General features: G+C 37.4%; 1 protein-coding gene across 2 annotated transcripts in view; it reads right to left on the reverse strand.

Annotated features, from left to right (window-relative positions):
- Nucleotides 1-20,421, reverse strand: part of ZNF385B (zinc finger protein 385B) — a 380,819-nt gene that overhangs the window by 24,020 nt on the left and 336,378 nt on the right. For both annotated transcript variants that reach the window (XM_012650808.1, XM_012650809.1), the window contains one exon: nucleotides 6,745-6,907. In XM_012650808.1, the coding sequence (XP_012506262.1) occupies nucleotides 6,745-6,907 (163 nt within the window). The remainder of the gene's footprint in view (nucleotides 1-6,744; nucleotides 6,908-20,421) is intronic.

Raw genomic sequence — 20,421 nt, forward strand, 5'->3', positions numbered from 1 at the left:
ATGAGCAAAGATGGAGGCAGTTCCATTTTTTAAATTGACTTTGAAAGTCTTAATGATATATGTACATTTCATGAAAATATGAGCCTTAGTATAATGGTCTGTTCTCTTTAGACAGATGGGACTCATTTATGTTCTACATGATTGTACCCCAGAACTTCAGACTTAAGATATTTGTTATAAATATAGTTAATCTATTATTTTATGAGGGATACTAAATTTCAGCCTCCTGGATTTGGATAGATGTATGCCAAATTTATGATGGTGCTTGTCTATAAATGACAGATGCTACCAAAGCAGAAAACTATCATTTTCTTCTATTCAACATCACAAGGTCCTATTGGTAAAGACAGAAAGGGAGGAAGAGGCAGTTAAGAAGACCTTGCTGGTTAATTGATGGAGTCCTGTGGCAGTCAGTGGAAACGAGAAGTTGTCAGTTGCAAAACTTGGCCCTATTTGTAACAACACATGAAAACTGTAAAACACATAGGGTAACCCATAAAAATGATGAGGCGAGGGTCTCCATTTGTATCTTTGGCAGGAAAACTTTTTTTTTTTTTTTTTTTGAGACGGAGTCTCACTGTGTTGCCTGGGCTAGAGTGCCGTGGCGTCATCCTAGCTCACAGCAACCTCAAACTCCTGGGCTCAAGCAATCCTCCTGCCTCAGCCTCCCGAGTAGCTGGGACTACAGGCATGCGCCACCATGCTCGGCTAATTTTTTCTATATATTTTTAGTTGTCCAATTAATTTCTTTCTATTTTTTAGTAGAGACAGGGTCTCGCTCTTGCTCAGGCTGGTTTTGAACTCCTGAGCTCAAACAATCCGCCCGCCTCGGCCTCCCAGAGTGCTAGGATTACAGGCGTGAGCCACTGTGCCCGGCCAGGAAAACTTTTTGACAAAATTGAAAATACACTTTCATATGGCAATAGGGTGGCCATAAAAAGCGGAACTATAGTCTTTCCAGGCAAATCATACTGATCTTCTACTAGTTGACAACCACTCTGGGTTCACACCTGAGGAATTGCCACCATGCAAATGCACAACGTGCTGAAAATGAAAATGAGCAGTTTTGATGTGTCCTCTTCTCTTTCCCCCTTCTTAGGTCTTTTCTAACACTGTTATCTCACAGTCTCCATAGATCATGGGTATGGGATAAAAGAAGAAATCCTCCTGCCCTCAGTGGAAATCTTTTTGATGGAATGATTCAAAGTGCTACTGAAGATGTGGACAGTGTTTAAGATAACCCATTGTACCCTTTTGGAGGCAGGGCAAGGCTTCTGCCATCTTGGCAGTGGCCTTTCCCAGTGTTAACCTCTATCTTAGTGAGTATATTTGGCTCTAGACATCGTTGTCAAGCTGGAGCTTTGAAAACATTTGTCATTTGCCATTTACCTGAAATGAGTGTTTTTATTCAAATTTGCCCTTGAAAAGACTTGTAACTTCTAAAGCTTCGTTCTATAACAGTTAAACATTACAGACAATATTCTACTTGGGAATTAAGAATTATCAACAAAACAAAGCCTTTAACGCACTTTTACTGCCACAGCTCCTACCAAAAAGTATCAACAGTCAGCAAGCGATTTAAAAGTAATAGATAGTCTACTCACTAATTCTTTAAAAAGTGGTTTAGTGGTGTTTGACTTTGCCCACTGGAATACTTGCATTTGCTCCTCCAAGTCACACAGTTTAGAAGTAGTTGGAATTATGGGATAAGCATGGAACAAGAAACTTGAGTTCCCACTTTGACTCTATCGGGATTTGAGTTGTGTGACTTTACATAAGCCGCTCAACGTTTCCAAAACCCAGGTTCTTCATTGTTACCATATTTGAGGGAGCAGCTTGAAGGTGGTGACTATATAGTATTTTTCTTTATATTCCTAATATCCAACATGGTAAAACAAAACAAAAAACACCACTAAGTTGGAAGTTCTTTGAGGGCAAGAAAATGTCTTTCTGCTCATTGTTGCACCCCAGAGTCTGGCAAAACATACAGATACATTATTTAGTATGCATAATAAGTATTTGAGTGAATAAATGGATATCAAGTTTGTTGAATGAATGAATAAAAGATGAATAAAAATAAATAAAAATAATAAAAGATATTAATTTCAGCCTTACTCATCACAGGGTTGAGAGAGTCATATGAAAACATGTATGTGACTAGCTCTTATAAACTGAACAAATTTAAGGTGTTCCTATTGTCTTATTTTAAGCTTACATGCTGGGTCCATCATCTTTGTTCTTAATTGCATTTATACCTATGGCATTTTGAATCATTCCATATGCTTTTGTCTGTTTAGACAGCAACTGATTAAAGGCTGTTTAAATAGCTTTATGTACTTTAAACTAGAAATGTATTTTTCTCCATCTTGATATGCAATTAATTTTTTTAAAAAATCCAGTGCTAAAACCCAGACATATGGACTATTAGGTTGACCATCATGATAGTTTATCATTAGGTTGATTATCTTAATATTTTATTATTTTTAAGAAAAAATATTTTTTTAAACATTCTATATTTTTTGAACCTATTATGAGTTGTTAAAGACTGTCACAAAAGAGCCTTCAGTTTGATGTATGGGATGTATTATGACAGAGAAGTGTGTTGTCATGTGGCATTATGACATTTGAACTCCATGGGGAAATTTGGGTAGAGTGTCTGGCCAATATGTTCTAGACATCTTCCTGAAGCTACCTAATGCTTGCTGTGTTTTGACCCCAATTCTCCCAAAGCACATTTTCCCTCCCTCTCACTATGTTTCAGACTTCCATTGATGTATCATTAAAAGTTGGGACATATCCTAGGAGACCATAAAGCCATTTCTTTGGCTTTTACATTTAATTCTACCTCAACATCTAAAAAGTGAATGGGACAGCTATTGTTACTTAACTGCCTTTAATAAAATATATTTAACTTTTTAAAATGATATAGTTAGAACTTCTTATAATAAATAAAATCTCTGCTATTGTAGTTCAAACTTATTTTGTTTACTTACCTGAGAGAAAAAAAGGAAAGCTTTCCATAATACCCTGAAATTTTTATACATGATAGATCCATTATAACAAATCTCTTTGAATTATAAAGATTCAGATGCAACATAGGCCAAATTATGTCTCCAAATATAATATAAAAGTGAGAAATGGTTACCCAAAGTGCCAAAATAGCAGGTAAGAAGGCTTCCCTAGCTTTTGGAAGATTGTTAGATCCCTTCTTTGAATAAATAATGTGTGCTCTCGAGGAGCACAGAGAGGTCATCTGTGGGTTCCCTGTTCCTTGTCAGATACTCTGAATTCACACCTTGCCTTGACTGATGTTCGGTAAATCCCAGGGTGCTACTCTCCCAGAAACTCCCTCCCTTAACACTTAGTTATTTCTTCTTCCTCAAAATTTGCTCTCATTGAACAACACTCTGTTGCCAAGCTATTGATGCTAAAACATGAGGATAGAAATTGAATTAGTCAATCCTATGGATGTTGTGAATGCCTGGATATTTGAAATCTGGCAGCTGAGACATCAAGTGAGTAACATTTTCACTTTTCATTCAAGTATCTAAGAATCACATAGATACTATGTAAGCCCACTTGACAGGAACTCTTCATTCAGAAGAAAAAGACAAATGCTAGGGAATTTCAGTCTCATGAGATTTTCCAGGCAACCATGAATTTTACTGTGACTGTTATTCTAATTTTTGGCTGACTATTTAGAGGCGATGTTGTCTGAAATAAAACATTTCAGTTGATTAAGTGTCACAATCACCGTTTCTCCTTCCCACTCCCTTTCCTCTCTATGGTTCACCTAGACCTTTTATGAAGCACTGGTTTTTGTGTCTTCTGTTTTTCTAAAACAGGATTTTAAACAAAATGAAAGCCAGATAGCAACAAAAATCTAGGACTCTGACAAAGCTGTAGGAGCTTTTCAAGGATTTAGAAATAGGTGGTAGCAATACATTATATATTACATTTTTTAGACCAGATTTTCCACCTGGGCAAAACTTCTAATTTTCAAACTTGAAAATTCTATAGAACACATGTGGGAATTCTTGCTTACAATCTGGCATTCAGCTGAAGGTGACAAAAGAACATACATCTATTTAGCAAATACAACCCACTTTATTTTTAAATCAAGCCATCTTCCAACACCTTTGGCATTGCTTTTGCAAATATAATAGAAGAAATAAAATATTTCATTAGTATTAATACTTATAGAAAACATGGAGGAATCAAATAAGCAATTTGAATGACCCAACCAACGAATTACCAGATAATTTATACAGATTTTGAATCAGGAAACATGAAAAATGAGGTAATCCCAAAATACAGGTGGTTTCCATCACTTCTAGTCTAAATCTGTATAGTCACATGGTGAGTGAGGTTGATACTGTTAGAGTAGGTACTGTGGGGGTGTGTAGGGAAATGGCAGAGGAAGCAGAGAATGCAGGATTAAAGACTACCTCCCACATATCTACTGAAGAAGAGATGCTGTGGATGCGATTTGTTTTCCTCTCCCTCATGGTTCTAGATCTTAGTTCCCATTTCTTGTTTATATCACTACTATGCTTGACCCTGGCATGTTCCAAATGTTCAGTGGACAAACACAACTGCTTACGAAATGTTTTTGTTTTACTGAGCATCCGCTAACATTTAAGTGTTTAAATAAATACCTCGGATTGTTAAATTTTATTTCAACATATACTCGTTGAAATTGGGCACCCCTAGGTATAAGCCATGCTGTGACTATAACCCAGGATCCTTTATTTGGATTTCCTATTTCCATATTGCTCTTTTCTTGATTCTACCTCCTAATCTTTGACTTTTTCCCCTTACTTTCTTTTCTCTTCTTCCACACTTTTCCTTCTCCCTTTAATTATCTTCTGTTTTTTTTTAATTGAGTCTTATCTTATTGATCCTTCTCTATTTCTGTTATTGATACTTTTTTCTGCTCACTGCTTTTACTACTATCCCTAGAGAAAACTCAATTCCCAAATAATAATATAACTTCGGTGGAGCATTGAGCTCACTCAGTAGCAATGTTGGAACACTTACAGTACCTATCAACTGTTCTATTGGCTCAAGTCACAAAATAAGCCGACAGAATAGAGTGATACTAACTTCCATTGTTTCAACATTTTACTTGTACATTCTGCTAGAGATAAAGAGCATAATTCAGGTTATAAAAGCTTTGGTAGAGTATTATTTTATAGAGGCAATGATATCCTGTAGAAAATGAAACCAGGCAGGAAGTTAGAAGATGATAGTTACTGCTCTTCCAAACACTGGATAAACTCCAGGAAGTAACTGCCACAATGCATACCTTACACAGGTTGCAATTTTGTAAAATAGAGGTAATACTTGGTACTATATCTGATAAATATTGGTTAAAGAGTAATTAGATAATAGAAGTAAAAAGCCTTTGTTCTTTAGAAGGGGAGAAGTGCTATTTAATAATCCAGTATTTATTACTGTATCTATTTATCAGACAACATGATTTAGCGATCCTATCACACAAAGAACAAAAAATCCTTATTATCAAATTTGGGTTAGCTCATTCTTTCTAGGCTGCAGAGCTTTTGGAATGAGCATCTATAGGACCTAATCAATAATGGTCTCTTTTTACATAGTCTCTTTGACTGAACAGGTTTTCTGAACCTTCCTCTTACTGCAATGAATTTGCTCTTTTCCGAAAGCCCTGGGAAGCCATGGGAAAGCATTCTTAAGCCTCCTCCTCAAATTCTACAATGATTTGAAGAGCAAAAGAGCATTAGAAATGTGTGTGTTTCCCACAATAGAGAGGTCCCTATAGAGAAAGTCAAACATTAAGAGAAAGGGACATATTCTCTTAGTCTCTTTTAACAGACACTGTTCCTTAATAAGATACTATTTCTTAATTAGCCACAGAAACAAGATGACATATCCATCATGGGCCCTGAGGGACAGATGTGAGAGTGTGAAAGTCTATTAACCATCCAATTTCATGGTATCCATGCTGCAAAAATGAATTTTTTCTCTTTCCACTGAATGAACTTACTCAGAAATACGCTGATTCACTGGGACTATGAAATATACATTCTTCTTAAGAGGCACTTCCAGTAGTAACCCATTTCCATTTATATATAAAGTTCTTCTGTTAATCAATGCATAACTTTGTAAATAGTTCCTTTAAAATCTTTAAGTTCCTTTGTAACTCTGAGGGGAAATCCACAAAGATCCTCAAAAATCAAAATCTTTTATTACTAAGCACACTTCCAGATTTATTTACTAATGCCACTCTCTCAGAAAACTTCACCCTTTTGCCCTTCCTTCACTGGGGTAAGAGAACATAAAAATATCTATTAGTAAACAAGTTTAAGAATTCCTTTACTTAAAAAGTCTATAGTAAAAACCAAACATAAAAGGAATAGAAAGAAATAATAATTAACTCAGTATTTCAGATCCATTTCCTGATTTTTGTCTAAACACATTGTGGCCAAGCAGCTTCTACTTATTTCCATGCATATATACTTTCATATATATATATATATTTACACACACATATATACTTAGATGTATATATTTAACAACATGGAATGGCAACATATCAAATGCTTAGATTCCGTGCAAACACATAATCCTTTTTGTGAAGGAAACATATTCATATTACAAAAATAAATCATGGAAAGTAACATGCAACAACTGAGGGGAGAAAAATGGGGTTGCGACGGGGGAACAGGAGAAACACAAAGAATGTAAAGAACAAAAAGTGTCATTGACCTGATTTGTCAGAGTTGTTGCCTGTGATTGGAGTGATGGAGCAGCTGGGATTAGCCTTTGCGCTGTCCTTGGAAGAAACCATTTTGGGTTTATTTTTCGTTGCCTCTAGTGCTTTGACCTTCTTGGCATGTTTACTTCCTTTGTAGTGGGCCTCGGCCTGGCTCTACAAAGGAGAACAAATCAGGCTCATTTTTTGCTACTTACAAACACCACAATGGATGATCATGCAGGAAAAAAATACATTCAATCATAGGCGCCACAGACATTTACAAGTCAGCACTTGACTAGGTTTTTGGCATTCAATGAAGTGGTAGACCAGTATTTAAGAGGTTATAGCACGTCAAAACCTTCTATGCAACACAGAGGACCTGCATCTTTAAAAAACCCAGACATTAAGTAAGTGGACAAGAGGGTCAGGGAAAATTGTGATGAAGGTGAGCTTCGTCATTAGTGCCCTCCCACCACTGCCCACTGGGGTTATGTTTCAAACATTTGGCTTGCATCAGTGGCTTTGAGTGTCCTACCAAACCACATGGCCATGACTTTCCACAACCATTTCCCTTTAGCTAAAACCCTGTCTGCTCTTCTGGGCTCTGCTCGGAGACCAACTGGTGTGACAAAACAATGTGTTAATAGATACTATTGAGTGGACATGACACTGCATTTTGGAAACATCTACATGCACTTCATGCGTCATTTTGATGACTCCAGTTCCAAGAACAGATAATGTAAGCCACAGGAAAGGTTAGGGACAATCCTTGTTTCTGATCTCAGATGTGATTCTGAAGTCAAAGCACTTAGTGTTAAATTTATTTATACACAAAGCATATGTAGAACTATATCTACAATACTAGATCAAAAGGAAGAAAAAAGAGCAAGACAAAACACAAAACAAATTACAACAAACCTAGAAAATATTTAGTCAATTTACTGACATTTGGAAAATTCCTCTCTGCCTAAACAATAAGGCTTTTTATCTTTTTGGCATCTAGTACTAATGTATACATCAACAAAAGAAACTGAGTATATTCACTTGAATTTTACCCTAAATAGACTCGGAAAGAATATAAACATGCATTTGGGAAAAAGAAATAAAACAAAACATATGGTATATTGGCTTAGGTATAAAAGTGAAATGGATGGTAAAACAAGACGAGTTTTTGTTAGAGGATTTCTAAAGAAACAATAACTTTTTACATCAGTTTTCTTTAATATACTTGTGTGTGTTTGAAGATAATTATATGAACTTTTCCAACCATTTTCCTGATAGGTGTGTGTGTGAATGTGAGTGTGTGTGTGTGGGTGTGTGTGTAGGCAGAAGCGACAGTGGACAGAACAGGTTCTCTGTCTTTAGGGCCATCGAGGCTTCGCACGTACGTGAGAAAACAAGAGTGATTCAGAGCTCTCCATGTGCAATGGTGAGCTAAAACAGCAAAGCATGCATGTTATGGGAGATACAGAATAACCAAAAAAAGGACCAGAGAGGAGTAATGTTAATGAAGATTTCCTAAAATTGGTAACTTTTTATTTGAGATTTGAAGAAAGGGATCCATATAAATTGGTAGAGAAAGTACCTTTCTGGTGGAAGGATGCAGGCATAAGAAAGGACTGAGGCTGGAGTGCCAGAACAGAGGGATCTGGCTGGACAGCGGCTTGCATCGGGCTCTTGGTAGAAGGTCTTCAACAGGAGGCCAAGGAAACTAAATGTGTGGCTATGTGGAGTAGACCACCATTGAGATGAGATTCTCAAGCAGAGGCATGATGATAAAAATTCCAAATGGGGAGGATTTCTGTGATAGCTATTTCTTACATGTTTGTTTGCATAGAACAGAAAAGAGATGAGACAGACAGGAAGGCAGTAGGGAGAATATGTGACTCTTTAGGTAAAATCATGAGTGGAGAATATGAAGATAATAAAAAAGTCCTAATTATAATAATGTTGATTTCCCGAAGCCTTGGTTATTATCATTCCTGTTTCTGCCCTTTACTTAAATATAACCATTTCACTGCCAACTACTAGAGATGAAGCACTTTTCCAATATACCACAATTAGACTAAGCCATCTAAGGCTGATTTTTGTGTGTTGTTGGAGTGTTTCTACTGACTTCCAAGCTTGTTCCACTCTAGCTCACCAGGCACATATTGCTTTGCTGTCCTCAGACATCCAGCCAAACCTGGTTCAGCAGAACTATCAGTGGTGAGTACCGCTTCAATGCCAGTATCACTTCCAGATCTTGGTGGGGGATGATTCCACTTTATCCGAAGCTCATAAATTATGCTGATGAAGTTGTTCATGCCAAACATTGTGACTGATGCAATCACAGTGTCAAGGGTCATGCAGTGAGTTAAACATCATACTCATGTACTTGCTGTCCCATCTGAGCTGGAGCTTTTTGATAGATTTCTGTCATAGTCTGTTTTTCAGTGTTCCTTGATTCTACTGTGTTACTTCTTGTGGGTTGGGAGGCAATTAGGAAAATAATATATTGCCTTGGTAGTATTGCAATCTAGGGATAGGTTTTGGTTCTACATTACAACTAAAGCTATATTGGTGATTTCTCTAGCATATAACTCAGAGCACCCAAGGTCTATAGCCTTGTACTGACTATACACAATACCTAACTTCTTGAATAACTTTTCAGAAATATCTTTTTAGATCTTCATTGACTTATCATTGCTCTTATTTGGTTTGCTCAAGGACTTCTTGTGTTGTTTTCTGACTGTCAAGTTGAAAAAAAATCCCAATGAAGGAGAAAAGCATAACATATTTTAAGTCCTTTATTTTTTAACAACTGAGAATAGGTAAATCCAACTAATATAGTTGGGTAGTTATAAATTAAGAAACTATACAAATAAAAATTCAAAATTCGATAATATGAAGTAAAAATAATTATTATTGAGCACTGTTTCAGGCATGATTCTAAGTATATTACATGTTTTAGCTCATTTAATCCTTATAATATCCTAGGAGATAAGTATTAATAACCAGCACTTTACAAATGGGAAACTACGTATAGAGAAGTTAAATAACTTACCAAAAGTCACACAGGTAGGTGTAAAAGCCATAGTAGATATGAAATGCTTATAAGTATTCCTATTTAATTATATAACCACAGATTATAATACACACATACTTACACTAAGTTAACATTATAATTTTATTAGAAGTGAAAAATTATACACAAAGAAATCATACTGCTTTTAATAACTCAGAGAAGGAGTATAACAATACTGCATAAATTTCTATGAATAGGAAATATCTACTTAGTTCATGAGAAATATAGTAGCATAATACATTAGGTCTGATCCTTTTGAGGAGTAGCTAAGAAAACTCTGCTTTTTAGGTATACAACAATTTCTACAAGATATCAGGAGACCTTCTAAAAACTCATTCACTTTTCCAAGTACACTAAATAGTGCAGTGTTACTTTAGTGCTCTTTGGCTAAAGAAACACACGGTTCTCTAAATAAAACCTGCGAGTACAAGATAAGCAGAGTGTCTTTCCCCCATTACTATTTCCTGGCATCACTGCAGAAAGTTAACAGCGTCAATTAACACTTGGGACCCAGCTAAGTGACACCTCCCTGGATGCCAAGATCGAAAGAACTCTTCTAGCTATGACCCACTTTCCCTTCGAGTTCTGGGGCAGGGGAAGAAGTGCAGCAAGGGTTCTTAGCTTCTACCGATTGTTGTTTGGGGAAAAAGGCGTGGAAGATTGTGGAATAAAGACAGAGTGGCAAGCACCACTCACTCACATTTGGCATCTGTCCAATTCCCTGTGGTATTCCTGGTAGAGGCACTTTGCTATCCTCAGTACTGTATCTGAGGCAGCGTCAACAGCTTCCAAGTCCTGGGCAAATCTTCAAGTGAAACTGAGACACTGTTAAATAGCAACAAGATCAACCTGACTTTATTTTCTAGGAATCTCCTTAATTGAGGAGTCAAAGAAACAAGGACAACAGCCAGAAAGCCCATGAACTGGGCAATACACATCCAGCTCAATCAACAACGGTTCTTGTACTACTTCTCAGAGACTTGGTTGGCCAAGCTGACTTACTTTATACCCCCATGACAAATCAGCAGACATATGTTTGTCTAGCATTAATGGCTTGCTTTCCGCTTCCCCTCCTACAGTGCTGCTGTGCCCTAAACTGGCAGTGACCAAAGAAACCTCTTGACAAGAATTGCCAGAAGTAGAAAGAGTTGCCCAAATTACCATACTGACCTCCACATAAAAATTCATCAGTATCTAAGTTCTTCTCTCAAGGCCACTCTGGTAGTTTCCACTGACAGAACAATATCTTTGGCAAGAAATGACATCGTGGAATTTTTTCTTCCATTAGTTACTAAAACCCTTCACTTTCCCAAATCCTCAACTCTCACGACCAAACAAAAAAGATAAAGAGTGAAATAACTTATTGCTTTAAAAGCAAAAATGTAACAAAGTATTCCTGAGAAATTCTAAAATTCACTATGCACTCATTTGTGGTTTTTACCTTATTTCTGATTTGGACTTTAGAAAGGTGGCTAGGATGTTGAATTTTGACATTAAAATGTGTTAACTTTGTATGGAAAGAACATTCCAAACATGCCAACTCATAAAGTAGCAATGTCCCTTGAGAAAGTACTTAACTATCTATTTACCAATAAAATCAATCTTTTTGCATTTTAAAAAGTAATTAGAACTATTCCCTTTATTAAAGAAAGTGTATCATTAAAACTACTAGCATCTGTTTTTTTGTTTCTTCGAGACCTTAGATTCAATGTGGTAGGCAGTGTTATAGGGGAAATAGTACAGGTCAGTTAATTTTCGGGAAAACCCTATACGCTAAAATGCCAAATAAAACATGTCAAATGAACTACCATAAAACGAGCTAAACTAACAAGGAAGAACTTGATTATTTATTCTACAAAGAATTATTTAGTACCTGCCATGTGCTAGACATTTTAAAAGATTAAAAACAAAGACCTTCACTTGCAAGAATGGAGGTTGGAAGAAAAGACGGGAATACAAATAGCTGTAATCCAAAGCAGAGGGTGGAACTGTAAAATGGGAGGTTCAAAGAAACAAAGAGCTATGGGAGTTGGCTCTCCAGATTGAAAGAAATCAAGGAAGCTTCATGAAAAAGGAGTATCAGAGCTGGGCCCTGCTACAGGGCAGGGTTCTGAAGTAGCAGAATGGAGGGGAAGGTATTTGGGGCAAAAGGAAGAGCATGTGCCAGGGCACTGAGTCCTGTGTACCACACAGCATTCCCTGGGTACATCCGCTTTTCAGCTTCACTAGAACACAGAGATATAAAGGGAACAACAGGAAAGGCTGCCACATCAAGCTACTTTGAAAATAATGATCACCTGTAAAATGGAAAACATATCATAGTGTTTTACAATTAAAAATCAAATATTCTATTTGTAGGCATTTTGCTTAGAAAATAATTACAACATAAGATGTTGCTTTTACATCACAAATAGTTTCTCTGCTCCAAACTATAATCCTATATTAAAACAACTAAATTATTTATATTGAGGCTTTAATAATTATTTGAGATAAAAGCAAGGCACTTAAAATACCAGTTAAACAAACATATTAAGGAACAAACAAAATATTATTAATAGCTAAATAATTACTTGAATTATTGCTTTAAGATGAAACTTTTTTTTACTATTAAAATGCTTTTTGCATATACTTGTATTGACAAGATCACACACTTTCAGAGACAAAGCTACAATATAGGAAACATACCCAAGAGAAAGGCTTACTTAATCTAAAGATTGCTAGTAAGTCTTTCTGCTGATATTTGCAATTGTAAGGCCTGTAATTTCAGAATGACATACTACTGGCTTTGATATTCACTTCATTCAATCCTCATCTATTGGGATCTGCTAAAAACAAAGTTCAGACAAAATTATAACTATAATGAGCTTTTTAGCTAAAAAAGACATAATGTCATTGCTGATTTCTAATTTATAGCTGGTGAAACACTACTGTCGCTATGGCCTATCCAGGGCCATCACATTTTATAATTCTGTGGGCCACCAGTCACATAGGGTACAAAATGAGTGGTATTCTCTGGATTGTGCCATGCCAGACTTGTGCCTGTGACATTCTATTTTACTGACTTTATAGTATACATGTAAAAAGCTCCATCTACTCCAAATATTTCTATATTACTAAAGAGAAAAGTAATGGCTGTCTAAGAAGAAGACGATGTGTACTCTAGAATGCTAATTCTCTTTGGGCCAATTTAGATTCTATCAAAAGACAAAAGTAGAATTGTTGGGTTATAGCTGTTTTAAAATGCCACCATTTAATATGCGAGCATTACGTTCCTTCACAATATCAAAAAATTTCAATGTAGGCAAATTAATCACTTTTTAAAATGTTAAGATCTTTAGTGTGATTCAAATTAATTTTTCAAATGCAGTCTATTAGTCAGCTAAGAGTCTTGATGCTCATGTTTCTGGTGGATGATTCATTGGTAGAATTACTTTACACATGAAAACATAGAGAAGCTATGAATGGACCAAAAAACTGTAACAGAATCTACATGATGAATTAGAAAGACACTACAGTTTGCATTAAAAATCAGCTAGAAGATAGGAAAAAAATACCTTTTTAAGAAAAGTGCTTTGAAAAATATAAATTAAAAATGATTTCTTATAGAGTTCCAAGTGAACAAAATTTTGTCTCATTTTCCCAGTGAGTTTTATATTTCACTTTCAATTATTAGAAGGTAGATTATTAATTGTATACGATTCCCAGCAATCTAAGCTTCTTCGCCTAGATATTCAACTACACTTTATGTTACCAGTTTAGGGTTGAGTGGGGCAAGGCATAAAGGAGATAATTATTTGAGGATGGCTATATCAACTGTGATCTGAGCACAAATTCTTTCATTTGTTCAAGTCTGCTCTCTCTCTCTTCCAGTTTTCTCCTTTATTTCAAATTAAGTCACAAATAAAAATTATCTTCTTTTAAAAATAACTTTATCATACCTATGTGCCAAGGTAAAGTTCATCTCAGATGATTAATTTCTTAATTCTATTTATGAACACTGCAAATTATATAGATTGCATCTATAGATTCCCCCCTCCCCACAAACCTAATGAAAGGAGATTCACATGAATTTTTTGACACAGATAATGGGTAATAGAATAATTTTTATTTAATATCACAATTTAATATCATTACAATTTACTTAAGAATTCAGCAAGAAGTATCGGAGATCCTTCCTAAGAAAAAAAGACTAACTGACTCCATTTTACATTACAATTTTAGAAGTCCTGAAAGGTATATTTACTATATCTTCTGGATTAGGGGCCAATATCTGAGTCAGTTTAAGGATAAATGTGTATGTAAACTCTCAGTATGTACACTAGAGTATAAGTGAGGCGAGATGAAGTAAATGAATCCTGGCAAAACATGTCCTTGACCACTCTCTCAAATCATAAGAGATGGAGGGGCAAATCATGAACTCCACTGAGAATGCACTTGATAGGCCATGATCTCTGTTATTGCATCAGGGAAAATGAGTGCTCTGTGCACTAACATAATTTGAATATGAAATAAATTAATTTTATAAAAATATCTAATTTTCTCAAAGAATTATGCATATAGGGTTCTAACATTTTATAACTTCTAAACTTTAGAATTTTTATGAAGTACATGGATATTATCTCTTATTTCTATAATATGACAAAATATCAAGAATAAGAATTTATTAACAATTACTTAACAATAGTCATTTATTTTATGATTTTCCCAAAAGTATTTAAAAGTGGAAATTATTCACATCCCTCAAATTAATTTCACATTTTATATTAAACTGGGAAATTTCAGTTAATAATTATCAGTTACCTTGAAATATAAAGAAGGATATCTCAGAGTTTATAGTGATTTCACTGCTGCGTCCCACGTTGCTAATGTGTTCGAGAATGCTGCTATGTTTCAACGGGAAAATGGATTGCCATTGTGTGCTTCCTAAGAGCAATTTTTGTTACTCAGTGATAAGTAATGCAACATAATTCAAGTTTATGCATTAAAACTATGACTCTATAGCTAACTAATTCAAACCTTCTGACGGTCTTTTAAATTAGGCTCCCAGGCTTCCACATGTTAATTTGTAATCAGTCCCAGAAGGTATTACACTTACTTTGGTTTCCATATTAAAGAAATTCACATAAATGATGCAAAATAAATCTAAAATTAGAATTTGAATTATGTCTCCTTATATTTGATGAATAATAACCTTATTGTAGACAAAAGTGGCAAAGTTACTTTGAAAGTGCAATGTTCAGAAAATTGGTTGAAAAATAGCTTTAGCAATATTTTATATATGTTTATTATTTATCAATATGCATTTGAAAACCTGTTTCACAAAATAGGTTTTTGTAAAACTCATACTCCAAAGCCTGAAACCAATTATTTAAACCCAGAAGACATTTTGTAATTCAAAATTAAATGAAATATGTAAATGTGAAGATTAATATCATCTACTTCAAAACATACAAATATAACTAAGAGAAAATAGTGAAACTATATCTTTAGTAGTTGCTTAGTCAACTTGAGTCATGCTAAAGCTGTCTCTACAGTAAAGTACCAGATTAAACTACAAGTTTTCATTCAAAATTAATCTGGTCAACCTTCCTCACATATAAGAGATTGGTCCACTGGAAGCAAAAGAAAAATGAAAATGCCTATAAACTTTCATTCGTCTGTAAAATCTGAAATATTTTAATATAATCAGCAAATGCTAGTGGGCTTCCATTTTCTGATTCTGTGTGATATTGAATAAGAGTTCTACTCACCAGTAATAGTCATAAGAAATGATGTTTATATAATAAACAATATGATCAGTGTGAATTATTTTAATTCAACTCAATTCAACTTATTGTTTATGTATTTATTTTTAAATTATTTTTTTATTTCACAATATTGCAGGGGTACAAATGTTTCGGTACATGAATTGCTTTTGTATAGTTTCAGTCAAAGTTACGTGTGTTCATCACTCAGATAGTGTGCATTGTACCCGTTAGGTGTGAATTTACCTATCCCCTCCTTCCCACTTCCACCTGCTTGATTTCTGGTGAATTTTACTACCATACATGCACATGAGTGTTCCAATTTAGTAGTGAGTACATATGGTTTTTGTTTTTCCATACTTGTGATACTTCACTTAAAAGGATGGTCTTCCCTTTCACCAAGGTTGTTACAGAAGGTATTAGTTCACCATTATTTTAATGGCTAAGTAATACTCCATGGTTTACATTACCACATTTTATTAATCCATTCATGTATTGATGGTCACTTGGGTTGTTTCCACGTCTTTGCAATTGTGAATTGTGCTGCTATAAATATTTGAGTGCAAATGTCTTTTTAATAAAATGTCGCTTTTTCCATGGGGACCCAGCAGTGGGATTACTGGATCAAATGGTAGGTCTGCTTTTAGTTCTTTGAGGTATCTCCATACTACCTTTCCATAGAGGTTGTACTAGTTTGCAGTCCCACCAACAGTGTATAAGTGTTCCTTTCTCTATGCATCCACCCTAGCATCTGTTGTTTTGGGACTTTGTGATAAAAGCCATTCTCACTAGAGTTAGGTGATATCTCATTGTGGTTGTGATTTGCATTTCCCTGATGATTAGAGACATTCAGCATTCTTTCATATGTTTATTGGCCATTAGTGTGTCTTTTTTGAAGAGCTTCTGTTCATGTCTTTGCCTGCTTTTTAATGGGATTGTTTGATGTTTTCTTACTGATTTGTTTGAGCTCTTTGTAGATTCTGGTTATTAGCCCTTTATCAGATGTATAGCATGCAAATATTTTCTCCCACTCTGTAGGTTGTCTATTAGCTCTATGGATGGTGTCCTTGGCTGTGCAGAAGCTTTTTAATTTAATCAGACCCTATTTATTTATTTTTGTTGTGGCTGTGATTGCCTTGCAGTCTTCTTCATAAATTCTTTGCCTAGGCTGATATCTATAAGAGTTTGTTCAACCTCCTCTTCTACAATTCTTATAATTTCATGTCTTAGGTTTAAGTGTGTCATCCATTGTGAATTAATTTTTGTGAGTGGTGAGAGGTGCAGATCCTATTTCAGTCTTCTACATGTGGCTATCCAATTTTCCCAGCACCATTTATTGAATAGGGATTCTTTCCTCCAGTATATGTTTTTGTCTGCTTTGTCAAAGGTCAGATGGCAATATGAGGATTATTTTATATCTGATTTCTCTGTTCTGATCCATTGGTCTATGTCTCTGTTCTGTGCCAGCACTATGCTGTTTTGGTTACTATGGTCTTGTGATATAGCTTGAAGTCTGGTAAAGTGATGCCTCCCAATTTGTTCTTTTTGCTTAAGGTTGCTTTGGTTATTGGGTCTTTTCTGGTTCCATACAAAGCATAGAATTATTTTTTCTAGATCTCCAAAAAATGATATTGGTATTTGAATAAGGATTGCATTGAATCTGTAAATCATGTTGGGTAATATAGACATTTAAAAAATGTTGATTCTGCTGATACATTAGCATGACATGGTTTTCCATTTGTTCACATCCTCTGGGATTTCCTTCCTTAGTGTTTTATAGTTCTCTGTGTACAGGTCTTTCCCTTCCTTGGTTAAATATATTCCTAGATATTTTATTTTCTTTGTTGCTATTATGAAAGGTATTGAGTCTTTGATTCGATTCTCAGCTTGAATGTTGTTAGTATATAGGAATGCTACTGATTTGTGTACATTGATTTTGTAACCTGAGACTTTGCTGAATTTATTTATCAATTCCAGGAACCTCTTGGCAGAATCTTTGGGGTTTTCTAGATATAAGATTATATCATCAGCAAAGAGCAATAGTTTGACTTCTTCTTTCCCCATTTGAATATCCTTCATTTTCTTCTCTTGCCTGATTGCTCTGGTGAGGACTTCCAGCACTATGTTGAACAGAAGTGGTGACAGTGGGCAACCTTGTCTGTTTCCAGTTCTAAGCAGTAATGCCTTCAATTTTTCCCCATTCAGTATGATGTTGGCTGTGGGTTTGTCATATATGGTTTTTATAATATCGAGGTATGTGCCATCTGTGTCTATTTTGTTAAGAGTTCTTATCATAAAGGGGTGCTAAATTTTGTCAAATGCTTTTTCTGTGTCTATCAAGAGGATTATATGGCCTTTGTTTTTGCTTCTTTACAATCTATATTCAGAATTCTTAATCCGTCATCTCAATCTTGTCAGTTAGGTTGGTATCCATTGGTAAGGAGTTATTGTTTTCTTTTGGGGGTGTCCTTTCACTCTGATTTTTCATGTTTCTGGAGTTCTTTCACTGATTTCATCTCATCTGGCTTTGCAGTTGAGACCTGGGGGTGCTATGCCTGGCTTACAGGCCTGTCTCCAGGTCCCTGAAGATCAATCCCTGAGCATGCCAGGGAGAGGAGTGCTGATCCTGAGTTGCCTATGGAGTATTCTAGCAGGTTTAGTGTACCTCTTGGGTTACCTCTGACCTGCTATGTTCACCTTTTCCCAACAGTTTGTAGTGAGTTAGGTACCCTAGCTTAATCTTGGTGATGGTGGGTTGTATTTGTGAGTATGAATCAGCTGCTCCCTGTTTGCTTGAGTTGGGAGGTACTTTGCTTAGCTATGGGGTTGTTCTCCCTGTCATTGATTGATGTTTTTGTGGAAGAGTCAGCTGCCTAGACGTTTTTTTGTGCCTGTGGTAACCTCTGGTCCCTTAGGTGGGGCATATGAATGTCCCAAGCTTTAGGAGGGACCCTGCATTTTCCAGGGGTTTGCTTGATCTCTACTCTTCCTGTGGTGGAGGGAGTAGCAAGACAAATAGTGGCTGGATTGCAGGAGCCTGAAGGGCTTTGCAAAACCTTGGTTGGGCTCCAAAGTTGCTTTTTTGGCCACTAGGGGGAGCCGCTGGCAGGAGGGTCAGGATAAACTCTCCAAACCAGGAGGGCTGTTCATGGGGGAGGGGCCTAAACTTTGATATGCTAAGGTCCTGGGCTGGGATATTTCTGCCCTTACCCAGTAGTGCAGTTTTTCTGTGGGGAGGGTAGGTGCTCCCCCAAATGGCCCCTCCTTGTACATCCTTATACCCTGTAAAATTGAGTAAGTAAATGCTGTAAAGGGCATGCAGATTGACCTTCCTGCCAGTAGGAGGTGCTTGCTGGAAGGAACAGGCTACAATGTTGTTTTTGGGTTCTGTGACTTGCTCTCATCCCTCAGGAGAAACACTCAAATGCCTCAGGTAGTAGATGGGGCCCTGGAACTTCCAGGTGAGTCCTTATTCTCTGCCTCAGCAGAGGTGGGTGGGGGAGTATGGCTGGGCAGGGCTGGGTTGGGTGAGCTTATCCTCAGGCTCTACAAAAGCTGGCAAGGTAGCTGTTTTGGCAGGGGTCAAAGGTTTGCTCCTAGCTTCTGGACAAAGCCTCCAGAGAGGGGCTGAAGTGGCTCTACCCAACCAGAAAAGCTGCTTATGGGGCTGGGGCTGTCTGAGAGTCACAGTCTGGAAGTCTACAGTGGGCCTCACTCTGCTCCCCGCTCCTCTGTTCCACAGTTTTTTCTCCAGTGTCTGCAGGCAGGCAGGAGCTCAAGCCAGCTGAGCTCTCCCATAACTATGCTTTGGGCTAAGAGCTTCCTTACCCAGGATCCCAGCCTGAGCTGAGTGTGCAGCCCTCGGGTGGGGAAAGGGGTGCCCCGCGACCACACTGCCCCTAGGACCCATACTGCATTCTCCTCCACATGGACTCCCTTGCTTCCTAAGACCAAGAAGATCAATCCCTCACCATGTCAGAGAGAAGCGTGCTGGTCCTGAGTCACCCATGGCGTGCCCAAGCTTGGTGCCCAAGGTCCCTCTACCTTGGGGCATGCCCTGCTCTGATGAGCCACTGGGCAAGCAGCACTAGGAAGGACCGGCAAGCAGGGAGCTCACAGATGGAGCAGCCCTCTTTCTACTCCAGGACTCCAAGAGAAAAGGCCTGAACCCCATTCTCTGTGGAAGCCTCAGTGTGGTGGCTCAATTGTCTCTCTTGGCAGCTGTGGGTGGGGGAGAGGAAGGGGAGGAAATGAGTCTGTATGGAGGAATGCTAGCACACTGGTCATCTCTGATCCCCTCTCCAGGAGGCAGTCCGTTCAGAATGTCCAGGCACTGGAGTCATGCAGATCACCTGGGACCCACTGGACCCCTGTGGCTCCTGCGGTCTGGGCTGGAGTTGGAATGTGTGGGAATGAGCAAGATAAAACCTGAGGAGTTCAAGCCCCCTGGGGAGGGCAAAGTGCTCCGTGGGTAGAAAAGCAACATGGCGCCTGCTGTCCAGGCTCGGATCTGCGGGACATGAAGCATCCCATGGCGGGTGGGAGCCTGGTGCCCTGTCCACAAGAAGCTCCCGGCTCACTGGCAGCAGCAGCTTCTGGGCTCCTGTTGGGAACCCACCGACTGTCAGAGATGCAAGGGAGGGAGAAACGGACTGATCCGCCTACCCTTCTTGCTGGACTCCAAGCCTCTTGGGGGTTGATGTTTGCCAATATCTTGCTCCTTCTTGTTCTGCTCTGCAACTTCTTCCCGTGGAGTCTCCTGAAGGTTCTGGCACCTGTCCTTCAGACCGACATCCAATCTGTGTATGTCTGTTTGTTTATTTTTTCTCTTTCACCTAAAACTTCTCTTTCTTCCTGAGATGCTCTGGCAGTCTGTA

This window comes from Propithecus coquereli, unplaced genomic scaffold, assembly GCF_000956105.1.
Source record: "Propithecus coquereli isolate 6110/MARCELLA unplaced genomic scaffold, Pcoq_1.0 Scaffold34, whole genome shotgun sequence".
NCBI classification, from domain to species: domain Eukaryota; kingdom Metazoa; phylum Chordata; class Mammalia; order Primates; family Indriidae; genus Propithecus; species Propithecus coquereli.